General features: G+C 38.8%; 1 protein-coding gene across 4 annotated transcripts in view; it reads left to right on the forward strand.

Moving 5' to 3' along the window:
• pak2b (p21 protein (Cdc42/Rac)-activated kinase 2b) overlaps positions 1-14,905 on the forward strand; it is a 34,980-nt gene that overhangs the window by 17,996 nt on the left and 2,079 nt on the right. For all 4 annotated transcript variants that reach the window (XM_066708990.1, XM_066708989.1, XM_066708991.1 and 1 more), the window contains exons 2-13: positions 6,204-6,436; positions 6,855-6,961; positions 7,415-7,565; positions 8,045-8,076; positions 8,454-8,573; positions 8,973-9,105; positions 9,558-9,621; positions 10,052-10,100; positions 10,271-10,383; positions 13,165-13,282; positions 14,106-14,205; positions 14,363-14,559. In XM_066708990.1, the coding sequence (XP_066565087.1) occupies positions 6,250-6,436; positions 6,855-6,961; positions 7,415-7,565; positions 8,045-8,076; positions 8,454-8,573; positions 8,973-9,105; positions 9,558-9,621; positions 10,052-10,100; positions 10,271-10,383; positions 13,165-13,282; positions 14,106-14,205; positions 14,363-14,559 (1,371 nt within the window). In that variant the 5' untranslated portion in view covers positions 6,204-6,249. The remainder of the gene's footprint in view (positions 1-6,203; positions 6,437-6,854; positions 6,962-7,414; positions 7,566-8,044; positions 8,077-8,453; positions 8,574-8,972; positions 9,106-9,557; positions 9,622-10,051; positions 10,101-10,270; positions 10,384-13,164; positions 13,283-14,105; positions 14,206-14,362; positions 14,560-14,905) is intronic.

The raw sequence follows: 14,905 nt of genomic DNA on the forward strand, positions 1-14,905 counted from the left end.
AAGAAAACTGCACTCAATCTTCTGTTAAAGCAAGACTGAAACTAGCCTAACCGATAGTTTTTTTGGGTCCGATACCGATATTTGGGAAGCGAAATGTCCTGATTACCGATACATCTGCCGATATTTGCTTTTTTTTTTTTTGTTAGCATGTAAAACAGACATTTTCTAGCATGGATCCCTCAAATCTCTCTGTCACAGGGAAATTGTCAAATATGCACTGAAGGCAGGACTTTTAAATTTTTACATATTAAACTTAACATTAATTTTCATCATAAATAACAACCACAAATCTAACATTCTAAAAAAAACTTAGAAATAAGGGAGAATATAGGTCAAAATATGCATTTTCTGTGCATTAGAACTAAGACCAAGGTATATGAGCAATTTCAGACACAAATAGAAAAATGTGCATGTTCTATACATTTAGAGCAAACCATATAGTGTTAAGTGCTGGTTTGGCTTATATTTGCATTTTACACTCGTCAGGTTCTCAAGTCCTGCTCAGTGCTCTATACTGCCGATCCAACAGTAGGAGGTTATAGCGCAGGGAGCACAGCACAGCTGCATTTGTTTTAAAGAAATGTATTTAAAAATGCCCTCGAAAGTGTAACTTATTTCATACGTATGTTAATGTATTGCAATACGAATCGCCAAAACACTATGATTTAAAATGATTTTCATAAACCTCATGTATACTTTCAGTTTTATCCAACATTGTCTGAGAGCTGCTTTTCACTCTCATTTTCTTTAGATGTTTTACTGTGATCTGAACTTGCTTGTCATTGGGAAACAGTTTTTGTTTGCTGATATCCATTGTGAATTTTGAAAAGCAATTTAACTTTTCAGTAAATGAGCCTCTATGCCATAAGTATACGGTAAATTTCAGTCATGATGAAAATAAACAATCTAAATTGCGGATACTCAAATGCAGCACAGCTTTCAAAAACATTCTATTGGTTATGAGTGTTTTAGTAAAACATGTTTATCGGTTTATAAGCGTTGTGTTTCTCAGTGGGTAGGTGTTTTTCACAACGGGCTCAGCAGTGTGTATGGCGCTGCTGTGCTGAGAATCACTGGAGGCCGAAGCTTAAAACATAATAGTAAATTATAATAATGACTGTAAAACCAAAGAATCAGTCGGAGGAAGGTTTTTAGGGTAATTTGAAAGGAATATTTTGCCAATAGTTTGAGAATATATCGGTGCATTATCGGTGGAATATGTGCCGATAATATCAGTGCTCCTATCTGTCGGGTCCTAATTGAAACAACAGCTATCATTTCTGTGTTGGAAGTTTTAGTTTGTTTTTTCGGTATTGGGGAGAGGAAACCAAACTCGCATGGACTGTGGAGTTAACAGCATGCAGGCTGAGAGCTGACCTGTCTATTACTCACCTCTGATCAAGGTGTTCTTTATTGTTTGCTAAATGCAGCATTCTAGATTGGGGTTGCATAGGCTGCCTTTAATACAAAGCTATGGTGGTCCTGCTGCAGCTTTCCTTCAAAAGCAGCCTGGTATACAATTCATGTGTTTGTCAAGATAAAAAATTAAAATGTATAAGTGTAATATAATTTTAATTAGGCTACTGTGTTTCTCATATAATTAATATGCCTTGCTACCTTTGGAACCCCTCCATAATGGATTAATTATATAGTTATATTTTGTATTACTACTAGGTCAGATTCCCCATGTCTGTTGGTTCAATGTTAGCTACACTCAATAGGCTCTGTATGTAGAAAATGTAAAACAATGAAATGGCATTAGTTAGAGACTGGGGGCAGTCACCTGTTAAACTAAAGTCAGTCTGTTTGTCTTGCTAAAAGCACTCGCAGCACTAAACTAACCCCCCTGTGTCTGTCTTACTACGCAGACCCATGTGGCAAATACTATTTTTTCAATATTCTGATTGCAAAGAGCCATGGGCTGTGGAAGGGGGTTGTCTGTGTAGGACAATGAGCACATAGCTTGCCAAGTGTGGTAGCAGGAAAACCAATCTGTGAAGAGGGTTTTCAGTTCAGTTTGTATTTTTATTTAAATGGCCTGGAGCAATCACACAGGTTTGTAATGCAAGTATCTACCTGGCTTATAATGATCCCCCATCTTTAAATAGTATGCTTACTGCAGTACAAAGTACTGTATATTAAATGTAGCCTATATGATTTGTTTTCTGAAATCAAAGTAGATCTATTGATCTTTAATTCGATGCCCACCAAAGCCAGTAGGTAGTAATTTAAATCAAAATCCCTATAAAATCTATAATGAAACTGAGCACAAGGAGCAAAAAAAATGTTTTACAGCGTGAGACTGTTCAAGAGTTTCTTCTGTACCAAATTCAATTACCTGTCATTGGGAAGTTTTGTGTAAATACAATTTGATCAGAAATCAGCTGTAGAATGTAGTGCATCAACTCCTCTCTAGTACCTGTTGTTTTAAAATTAATAATATAATTCTTAATGTGGTGGTATTCACACGTATTTGTGCCTGTCTGCATGCAATCTTTAGATTTTGCTGTGGAAAAGTAGCATCTGGAAAAGACTGTTTGAGAATAATGGATTAAATTCTAAATTGCATGGTGTAATGATGTCCCTTCCCTTTAATGGTGCAGTCGCTGGCACATGTGACTTAGTGGTATAGCAGAAGGGTAGTGTTTTCATTGCAGTTTTCTGTTCCTGTGAGGGTGGAGGTAATTCCAGAGTAACAACCCCACTTTAGGTCTTAGAAGACAATGGAATGCTGACAGCATGCCAAAAAGAAATGACTCTGGTCTATACCTTCCTGTGATCATACTTCTTTTCAATTTATATTAAAGGGAACTTGCCACATTCCTTCCAGAGATTAAATTTCTTCCATCAGTACAGCCTCTCCTGCTCTAAATTTAATTAAGTTGATCTTGTGGTGGTGCATCAAATAACAGGAAGAAAACGGCAAGCTTTTATTTTATTATGCACTGCATAATGCACAACTGTTGTCATTGGTTTAAACCGGGTGCCAAACTTCCCAGGATGACAAAGGAAAATGCCAGCTTTACAAATGCCAGATGTACAAAGCTTTGTGGGAGATCTTAGTTGTTAATAATGGTGAACCCTCATGGATTAAGCAAATAGACTTTTTTATTACCAGATTAGTGCCAGTTCATAAACTACATATGTGAAACCGGAATCCAGTTCACATTCCATTATCACTTAGTCCAGATTCAAACAGGCTATATCTGGACTGTAGAACTCTAGCAAGTCTTGGGGGAAGTGTCCCAATTAAGCCCACCACAATCTACATTTTACATGTTTTCTTATAAATATGTGAATTTCTTCACAATAAAGTGGGTATTAAATCAAATATTAATCTCTCATCTAAACACTTGTAGATGTTGTCATAAATTGACTAAATGAACTCCTTTAAATGCAAAAGTGAAAAAAGTCTGGAGTGGGCTTATAAGGTACATATGTACCCTTTAAGCCCACATGTGTCCCAAATAAGCCCACAAGAGTTTTAACAGTAAATACTTCAAATTGTATTGATTTAAGCACTTAATATCTTATAAATTATTGAATTCAGACATCAAATAACCAACCTAACCAATTAGAATTGTATTTTTGTATTATCTGAGACTAATCCCCCGTTTCCACTGGCTAAGCATCCGGACGCGTCCTTGTTTTGTGGACACTTAACTATCTGGTGTCGGTGATACATTGTGTCGGAAGATATAATCTCAAATGCCGTGTGCGATCACGAAGAAATTGCAGTTTTATTAGCAGCATGGAGTGAAATCCAGCTACAGAAACGATGCAGTGCCCTGACTAGTTAAAAATAAACTGAAGGATAATAATCGGATCGGTAGCAGACGATGTTATTAATATTTTATGAACAACTGGATGGTGTTTCAGGCTGTCGTTTTTTGTGAATGGTGTGCAGGACAATCAACAGAGACAATCCGTAGGAAGGCGAACACGATTCAGTTAACGTGTGTCCATGTACAAGTTAAATTAATGAATAAATAAATACAGCAGATCTGGGTTTCCCTCTAAAACATTTAAGGAGTGGTTTAATAAATGCGTCCATAAATCCATAAACACCATGACTGAAACGTGTACACTTTAGTTAAATTATAACCTGCTATATTGTAGCTGGATGATTAATCATGAAACGTGTGTATTTTGTTTCAACTGTAACTTGCCCTAGTTAAGGACGTCTGATAAGTAAATTATAAATAATACGGCAAAAAGTATTGTTTGCAGTTACAAAACTGCAAAAAGAGTAATAAATTAAGTGAGTCACATTGTGCCGTTTAAAATGCATATATACTAGCACAAATGATGACGATAATAACAATACATATTTGATATTTAGTATTATTGTTGCACATGGAAACGTATTCTTATGGGGATGTGCTTGTCTGAATATAATGTTGTCTATACACGTTTAGCTCTTCCTAACATCTCAACATTACGCTGTTTACAATCATGTAAAGCAGAAAAAATAAAGTCCTTTCCACGTCAGGCTGTATTGCTCGTAGTGTTGTTCTCTGTCTCTGTTTTTAAAACTAAACGCAAACCAAACCCACAGTCACTGCTCCTCCCATAAGAGGGACGGACTTCACAGCGGCCTGGATTTACAGAAAAAGCTCTGGGCCGAGGCATAATTTCCATTACATGGAATTGTTACACTTGTAGAGGCAGTTTGCTCTGCTGGTGTGCTGGTTGTTGGGGTTGGGGTTGGGGCCGGGGCCGGGGCTGTGGAAGTCTGTACAGGTGTTTCTGAAAAAGCATGATTTGTGGACACTTGTCTGTCCCCCCGGCTCTGGCTCACAGGAAATATTCCAGTGCTATCAAAGCCACCAATTATGTGCTTTCCGCTGCTCTCAAGCCAGAAAACCTCAAGTTTCACAGGGAATTCCTCCTTTCAAATTTTGTCCCTGCTAACAAGGGAATTGCAGCACAGGTCTTTCCTCCAATAACCTTTTGACCCAAGGATGCACCGATCAATTGCCCACCGATCGGTATCAGCCCGATATGGCAAGAAATTACTATCGGCTATCGTACGATTTTGCTTTAAAATGGATGATATTTCACCAAACGCGGTCTTGTCCAGTGTCTGGAGGATGTGGGTAAGGTGAGATGGGAGCCGGAGAAGCACAACCCCATTTTCTCTGGCCTTGGTCGCAAGTGCCAGGGAAATATCTGAGGCATGACCGTCAAAAATTTAAACTCTTGGCAGTCCCATGTCCGAGATCTTTGGCAAAAACAGCTTCTCAAAATACTCTTGAAGATTGTTTTTCTCTGTCTGTTCATAATCTGCACGAAGCTTCCATCATGTTATTGCAGTCCCTATAATTTTTTCTCTGCCTACCCATTTTGTCCCCATAATGAAACTAGGGATGCTTTCTCTAATTAATTTTTAAGCTTTTTAAATGTGAGGTACAATGGGTTCTGGGTTTATTGGGCTTATTAAGAACAACAGTGGTCCATGGGGAAATTAACCTCAATCATTTTGTATAGAGTTAATGTAAACGTAATATCTTTAGAATAAAATACATTCTTTAAAACTTAGACCATGATTATTATTGTTGGTAGAATAAATAATTATTCTGCTTTAAAGTCATGTGCTAATAGGCTTTTCAAGGGTGCTGTTCCTTTTAAGCCCATATGACATAAACAATACATTTTTAAGATTATAATTGATGGAACATTAAATATTGTTTTATCTGAAGAAGCTTCTAGAATGTTTTGATTTACTATGGTCATCAACAGTTTCCCATTTTTGTTGTTCTACTGCATCTATCTGTGTGACCATCATTCTGACAGTGTCTAGCTCCGGAAACTCATGAAATCTATATTTTCAAATTCAAAATAGTGCTTTTAAATACCAAGAAAATTCATCATATAAGGTTTAATTTCATTGATTTAATCTCTTAATTTTATAATTCTTATCAATATTCACAAAGTTTGGTCACTTAATTCAAGAAAAATGGCTGCTTGGGACGGCCTCTCATAAAGCACATTTTTTTGGGGGGTGACTTCTAAAAATGCTGCTGCACAGTAGCAGCACAAAGTCATACAAAATTTAATAATGTATTAATTAAAACCAAAGTTTCGGCACTTGTGTGCCTTCATCAGACTGTTGACAGGCACCTCATTCACAATATTGGTGTGCATACTTTTCTTTTCACTCTGTTTTGTGACTTTCCCAATTCTGTCTTTGTGTATGACAGGTTGGTCTCTGTGCCCCTCTCTCTCCATCCTCTGTGTGTCCCTGTCATGTCTGATAACGGAGAGCTGGAGGACAAACCACCCGCACCCCCTGTCAGAATGAGCAGCACAATCTTCAGCACTGGTGGCAAGGACACAATGTCTGCCAACCACAGCTCCAAGCCCCTGCCCTCCGTGCCCGAGGAGAAGAAACCCCGCAACAAGATCATCTCCATCTTAACTGGGGCAGAGAAAAGTGGGTGCAGTCACTGTTAAACTGTTTGGCTATTTTAACTATTATAACAGTTATTCTGGTGGACTCATTGCTTAGATTAATCTTTCCCACACTTCATTCCCAGGCCTGGAAAAGTCTGTACTGATGTGCACCTTAGATGACCAGAAAGTTAATTTTTTTGTAAATTGTCAAAATCAAACTTAAAGATCACTTGCCTGAGGGGTGGTGAAAAAGACATTAAAAAAAAAATATATATATATATACAAAAAAAAAGAAAACTGTGAAAACCTCAAACTCTGTCCAGCTCTAGATGTCCAGTTGCTTTGATTTGCATTGCATAGCATTACACTAATGCTCTCTATAAGATTCGGTGGTCAAACATGTTACTAGTTTTGCCCATCGCAGTGTGTTCTGACTGTCCTTCTCCATTGAACTGCAGGTCGCAGGAAGACAGACAAGGACAAGGAGCGCCCTGAGATCTCTCCCCCCTCAGACTTTGAACACACTATCCATGTGGGCTTTGATGCAGTGACGGGAGAGTTCACTGTGAGTACACACGCTGCCCTCTGCCTGCACAAGCACTCATCTTCTGATTCGGTCGTCTCCTTGTGGAAACTTTGTAGCATTTTAATGAATGCATCTGCATTGTCTTTATTAGCTGGATCCAGAGATCAATCACTTGATAATGTTCATGTCAATGCATGTGCTCATGCTATACTGAGATCATAGTCTTTCCAATATTTTACATGTTATGGCCCAAATTGCAAATTACTGCAATTTTTTACTGCAATTACTACAGCTTTTCTGTAACTAATTTGACTATCTACACATACATTAAATATTAGGAAAAAAAAATCTGACCTTAAAATATATATATTTTTTGTACCATAGTTAAATGACAAAGTACCAAAAAAAAAAAAAGTAATATCTTAGTCTTGGTACACACAGACATACACACACTCCTGCAGCATATGACTGCTTCCCCTCTCCCTCCCTCAGGGCATGCCAGAGCAATGGGCTCGGCTGCTGCAGACCTCCAACATCACCAAGTCTGAGCAGAAGAAGAACCCGCAGGCTGTCCTGGATGTACTCAAGTTCTACGACTCCACCGGCAACACCAGGCAGAAGTACCTCAGCTTCTCATCGTCGGGTGAGGCTTATCTCCCCAGGCCAGCCTGGCTCCTTGTCGCCTGCCTTTCTCTATAGAGAGTAGGGGTTTCACTGTCTGAAGCACTGTCATCCTTCTACCTAGACTCAAAGGTAGTGCCACCACATTGTCAGACTGTAGAGTCAATGCCAGAGACCTACAATTGATAAGCTTACAGACTCAAGTTTTTAGTCCGTTGATTTGAAGTCAAAGCAGTCTTTAATATTATGAAGACAAACCTTGTGCAAAAATGTAAAGGTAGATTTTGAAGTTGAATTTTACACGCACAAACTTAAGGTACGGTGCAGCATATAAGCTCCAATTTGTAAATGTATATTATTCAGATTCATTGGAGGCACATCTTGGAAGGAAGAGCTTGTGAAGAACATATCAAATTGGGGTGTATCAGTTGTATCAGTACAGGTCATTTTGATTTGTTGGTGTTTAAAGCTTAATGCTAATGTATACCTCTTTCTTCACAGACAAAGATAGCTTTCCATCGGGAACACAGACAGTGAGTATTTAATTTTCATCTTTAAAATAAAATACTTTTTTGACATTTCACCATGAATCTATTTTAATGTACCTGAACAAAGTCCTGGTAAGATTTAGAAAAGGCAAAGTACTGAAGATGGATATGTAAATGTATTTCAGTATTTGTGAAGATTCGGCTAAGATCAAGAGGAATGTTAATGTATTTTTTTTCTTACACTATTTCACAAACCAATCTAGAGTTAACTGCGCATTTGGCGGTATAGATGAGATGTAGAATAAACCGTAAAGATTCCTTTTTGTTATCCTAACAGACACATCTGGTGTAGTGTAAAGTGTGTGCAGCTTGCTATCAGAGTTTGTGGTGATATCTGATTGTATGCTGTTCCTCTCTTCTAGCCTGCCAAGAAGAGTACAGAGCCCTCCCCTGCCACCATGCTCAAGGATGCTGATGATGATGAGGAGGATGAAGAGGCCCCTCCCCCCATTGTGGCTCCACGTCCTGAACACACCAAGTCTGTGAGTGGACAACCTGCATATGGAGAGAGCTTCCTAACAAGACCATCACATAGAGTGCAAAACTGAGGGATTGTCTGTAACTGAATCAAAAAGGATGTTGCTTGTCGGGGTGGTGGGGTTTCAGGGAGGCTCATCCACAAACAATGCATGGAAATTTGAAAACAATAGCACTTACCTTAGACTTAAGATCTGAGCAATGTATTTCATCTAGTTCATCAAGACATTGTAGATTTATTTTTTCTCTTCCTCTGTTAGTATGTTTTACTTCACAGTCCCTGGAGTCTGGGTCTGTCAGTGGTACTAGGGCCATGCATTTTTTCCTGTAGTCACTGTGAGACCATCAGTGTCTCCCTGCGATCTCTATAACCTGTGACTCTGTGTGTCCCTGTGCCTCTGCAGGTGTACACACGCTCCGTCATCGACCCCATCCCCCCGCCACCGGTCAATCCTGATGGGGATGCCGCCTCCAAGGCTGCTGACAGACAGAAGAAGAAAGCCAAGATGACTGATGAGGAGATCATGGAGAAACTGAGTATGATTTTTCCTTTCCCCGCCTCCATTCTCTGACTCCACCCCTGATTGACATTCTTGACCCCCTGCCCTGCTGGTTTTTGTTCCAACCTAGGTCTTAATTGAATTGTATAGTGCTTTCTTAGGTCAATTAAGGGTACAATTAAGCAATTAAGACCTCTGTTGGAACGAAAACCAGCAGGGCGGGGGGTAGTCCAGGACCGGTTTGAAAACCACTGTTCTAGGGGAACATTTTGAAGGAACTGTATAAAACTACTTTTTGGCTGTGGATATTTTTCTGTAGCATCTTTCTGGCATTACTGCTGAATTCAGTTTTAAGTTCAGTTGCATATACTACCACCTCAACCTCCAGAGTTCCGTGTCTTCTTGCAGTATATCTGTTCAAGCCCTGTGTTAATCTAACTTCAGTTCCAGGTCTGATTGTTTTTGCTCATTTCTCCATCCTTCTTTTAGGAACCATAGTCAGTATTGGAGACCCTAAGAAGAAGTACACTCGATATGAGAAGATTGGACAGGGGTGAGTATTATTCTTGGTTAGTATAGTATAGTCTTTTTCACTCCCAAGGAAAGTGTGAAGAACAAATTCTACCTGAACTGCTTCTCCTTGTATATGGTGTCCTTTAAAAGACAGGAATGTTCTAATTTAAACTATGCTCAAAACACCACCAATGGAACCACTGGTAAAATGTATAACATGAAGAATGCAAATATTAGTAATTTCAAAGGTATTTGGGATCTGTTGAACTTAGTGCACAATATGGAAAATATATTATAGACACTAGAAACAGCCTGTTAATTCCAAAACCTCAAACTGATGTAATAGCAGTTTGTTATAAAGGAAGGAGATATTGAAAATGTTTGTATCCTAATTTATTCAAGAGGAAACTCCTTATGACTGTGTTAGGAGTGAAACTGGATGTGTAACCCCTGTTTCACGCTCCCCGCAGGGCCTCTGGTACAGTATTTACAGCCATCGACGTTGCCACAGGACAAGAGGTAACATACTGCTGTATTTCTCTGAGCTGCCTTTAGACTGCCACTTTGCAGTTAAATCTCTAACCTAATTACTATGTCCTCCACATACAATAGTTAATGTCACTTATACTATACAATTTTCAGACTGTCAATATTTTTTACTTTACCTGACAAGTTTGTGTGTTTTTCAGGTGGCTATTAAGCAGATCAACCTACAGAAACAACCCAAGAAGGAGCTAATTATCAATGAGATCCTGGTAATGAAAGAGCTGAAGAACCCCAACATTGTCAACTTCTTAGACAGGTAAAGAGCCAGATCCCCCTTTTGTTGTTACAATCAGCAACAGACATACTCTAAATTTTTGGGGGATACAAGGTTCCTACCATTTATTGTACCTTTCAGAAGACCAATGCTTCCTTGGTATACAAATGCAGACATTTTGTAAAAAGAAATCATTTTAACAAACAAATTAAAATAGTTAAAATTGAAAATGTATTCTAATTGGAATACTTAATGGGGTTTGCTCAAAATAATTGTAGATTAGTGAACTCGGAAAGTGGCTCCCCAGGAGGATTGCCATATTGTGTACTAGAGGGATGTATTTAGTTTATCTTAACCCTCAGAGTGCTAAGCTCACAGCGACTGCTCTAGGCATCAGGACTACAGCGTTCTTACACAAATCACAGTGCTTGATATAGTGCAGCAAATTACTTAATTTTACTTAAATATAATCATATGTATAAGTATATGATCATGTACAGCTAAGTAATTGGAATCAAAAAATAACTATTGACCATGCCAAAAGAGTTGAAAAGTTTTGAGTGAGGAAAAGAAGGGTTCTACCTACGAAAAGAATGGCAAATGGCAGCTGGGGTGAATTGCACGGGGAGAACAGTTCGCAACAGGCTCCTAGGGGCAAGACTGAAGTCATGCAAAGCTAGAAAAAAGCCATTCATCAAGCAAAGAAGAGCCAGGCTGAGGTTTGCAAAATACCATAAGGATTGGACTGTAGAGGACTGGAGTAAGGTAATCTTCCGAGTCTAGTTTTCAGCTTTGCCCAACACCTGGTTGTCTAATGTTTAGAGGGAGACCTGTAGAGGCCTCCAAGCCACAGTGTCTCACACCCACTGTGAAATTTGGTGGAGGATCGGTGGGGGTGCTTCAGCAAGGCTGGAATTGGGCAGATTTTGTCTTTGTGAAGGACACCTGAATCAAGCCACGTACAAGGTTGTCCTGGAACAAAACTTGCTTCCTTCTGCTCTGACAATGTTCCCCAACTCTGAGGATTGAGGATCAAACAAAGCCGAGCTGCTTGAATTTTTGCACCAGAAGTGGCATAAAGTAGTCACTCAACATCAGTGTGAAAGACTGGTGGAGAGCATGCCAAGACGCATGAAAGCTGTGATTGGAAATCAGGGTTATTCCACCAAATATTGATTTCTGAACTCTTCCTAAGTTAAAACATTAGTATTGTTTTGTTTTAAAATGAATTTGTTTATTTTCTTTGCATTATTCGAGGTCTTACAACACTGCATCTTTTTTGTAATTTTGACCAGCTCTAAATTACTATTTTTATTTGGAATTTGGGAGAAATGTTGTCAGTAGTTTTATAGAATAAAACAAATGTTTTACCCAAACGCATACCTATAAATGGTAAAACCAAGGAAAATGATTTTGCAGTGGTCTCTTAATTTTTTCCAGAGCTGTATATGACAAGAAACCTAAGACAATTAACTTTTTCATTCTTTCTATAATTTTATTTTTGGAATGAATACAGAAATGAGCATTAGCAAAGAAACCAAAGTTCTATAGACACCATTTTCATTCTCAAAACAAGGCTGTTTTCAAAATTAACCCTGCTTATAAACACTTAAAAAAAATAAAAAAGTCATACATACGAATCCCCAGACTGTTATTTTTAAGACCCAAAAAAATCACAGATGTTTACAAATAATTCTTCAGGAGATATCATCAGGAGATATCAGTTTTGCAAGGAGCACACCTGTCTAGAAACATGTCAGAATTACACTGCAAAACAACAAAAACAAAACTAATTGGCCGGTCAACTTGTGCTGTGTGTTGAATAAATATAAAAGCATCTTCAAATGTACATATTTTTATTGTTGTCAATTTACTAGCAGTAATATGTAATCATAATAATGTACATTGCTCACTTTGCATTGATTGCAAACTTGTTTGTCTGACTCTGTGCAGATCAATCAATCAATCAATTTTTATTTGTATAGCGCCCTTCGCAGGGTAGCCACAAAGCGCTTTACAGACTGGTAAACATACAAGATGTGTTCTTTCTCCTTTGCCCAGAAATTGACCGGTCGGGTTTGCGGTGTTGAATACATCTCAGACTACTACTACTGTGTATTTGTTAATATTAATGGCTTTATTTTGTGTCACTTCTGTTATTTGGGTTAAAAAGGGGATTCTGACATTTAGATTGACCATCTGAAATAAACTTGAAACATCTTAATCTGTATTTTTACCCCCTCGCATCTAAATTCTTGTGATCAACTTCTCCCTCCTCCTCTTCCAAATCGCTATCATAATGGTCTATAATACTAATATATTTGTCCAATTAAAAGTTTACAAATACTAAAAAGTTTTAGTTTTATTGGTCTCTGAAGCAGTACAATGTTCATAACATCCCCCATCTGACTCCTTTTAAAAGTGCTCCTATGTAGTGAGCATTTTTGATTGATTAATTCTCACAACAAACCTCTCTTCTATTGGGTAAATCAGTTTGCTATGTAGATTTGTTCAATAAAAACCCTTTTATGGCTAAAGTGTGGGTGGAGGTTTGAACCGAAAATCGCCCCTCTAGTAAAATAGGCCCATGCAGATGTGTTGCTAATTTGAGTACCCTAATGTATAAACATCAAATACAAATTCCTGTTTAGGAAAACTTCCCCATCCCCCCCATCTAATGTGGACTTCGACCAGACTACACCTGAGTGTTTCAGGAGATGGGACATATTACAAAGATGTGCACTGAGACTTGTCTGCAACCACATTTTCATGGTCATGATTTTGACTCACTACTGCAGTACTGATGTCTGTGTATGGTTTCAGTTTCCTGGTAGGAGATGAGCTCTTTGTGGTGATGGAGTACCTGGCTGGAGGCTCTCTGACAGATGTGGTGACTGAGACCTGCATGGACGAGGCACAGATAGCTGCTGTGTGCAGAGAGGTACAGGACTGGGACAAGGGGGGAGGGGTGGTAGCATGGATGCTCAAGGGAGGGAGCTGACCAGCAGTTCTTGGACATTTTTAAACAAATTTAAAGGGTACCTGTAGTGATTGCAAATGCATAGCCAATTCAATAGATCAGGTGTCCCTGATACATATTCAACCAATAACAGCTTACGATTTAGAACAATCAAATCCGTAAAGTTCCATGCAGTAAATGGATGATTATTAGTGTAACAACTTGGTTTTTAAATATCCAATATGTCAAATTATATTAGTAGGCTTTAACACGTTCTGAATTCTACATGCAGACACAAATGGAAAACGAATCATAATATCGCTCATAGTAACCTGTACGGCGTTGTATTTAACCCTCAGAGGACTAATTGGGCAGATCAATTACAAAGTATTAATATCATGATTTGTGATGGGGACATGCATTTAGCTGCATGGTTGAGATTCTGTTGAAAAGAAACGTGCAGAATATGGGCATGGAATAGGCATAGAATATTTACGAATATCTCGGACAGCTATCCCAGCATGTACATCGTTCTCTGAGGGCTGTCGGTGACAATACGTCATATTGACCTTTCAACTGGGTAAATTAAATGGCAATATGGCTGCGCGCTTGTGTTACTTGACCCAAAAAGTTGACTAAGAAACTTGAACCATTAGGTTTACATGTTTTCTTGACAATACCAGTACGATCGGAAGTAATCATTCGATCTGGGTAAAATGTGTAGCACCTTTTGACCGTTTAAGAAGTGCAGCTTTGAAATGACTCCTGATTTGCAATTATAACCTCTCTACACTCCCATCTGCAGTGTTTACAAGCACTGGAGTTCCTTCATGCCAACCAGGTCATTCACAGAGACATCAAGAGCGACAACGTACTGCTGGGAATGGACGGCTCTGTCAAACTCAGTGAGTGTGCTCTCTTTATACCCATCTGTGGAAGTGTCTGTTAACTAGATCCTTCTCTTTGCTAATTCCTTCCCTTTACAGCTCCAGATTCAATAATATTGATCTCCCTCTTCTCTGTCTTGCCCAGTGCTGATCTATGTCTCTCTTTCCCCTACAGCTGATTTTGGGTTCTGTGCCCAAATCACCCCAGAGCAAAGCAAACGCAGCACTATGGTGGGCACCCCTTACTGGATGGCCCCCGAAGTGGTCACGCGGAAAGCCTATGGCCCCAAAGTGGATATCTGGTCCCTGGGCATCATGGCTATCGAAATGGTAGAGGGTGAGCCCCCCTACCTCAATGAGAACCCATTGAGGGTGAGTGAGTGGAGCCCTTATAAAAACCTAGGACAGTGCACTACATTCAGTGAGGCTATCTTCAAAGTAGAACAGTGTGAGACAACAGTCACAGATTATGAAACTACATGTGTGTAAAAACCAACAATTGAATGCTCTATCAAAAATGTAATTGAATGCATCTCTTGGTAATGGATCTTGCTATTCAAAGGTGCACACAGAGCAGGCAGGCACCTGTGTGTGTAATTCAGCTTTTTTTTTTTTTTTTTTTTTTTTCAACCTTCCAAATATATATATTTTTTTTAATCGGCATTTCCAAAAAGAGCAGTTACATCAGAAAAACAACAAAGCTAATGTTCTTAAGGTT

The sequence above is a fragment of the Amia ocellicauda genome, chromosome 7 (assembly GCF_036373705.1).
Source record: "Amia ocellicauda isolate fAmiCal2 chromosome 7, fAmiCal2.hap1, whole genome shotgun sequence".
Taxonomy (NCBI): domain Eukaryota; kingdom Metazoa; phylum Chordata; class Actinopteri; order Amiiformes; family Amiidae; genus Amia; species Amia ocellicauda.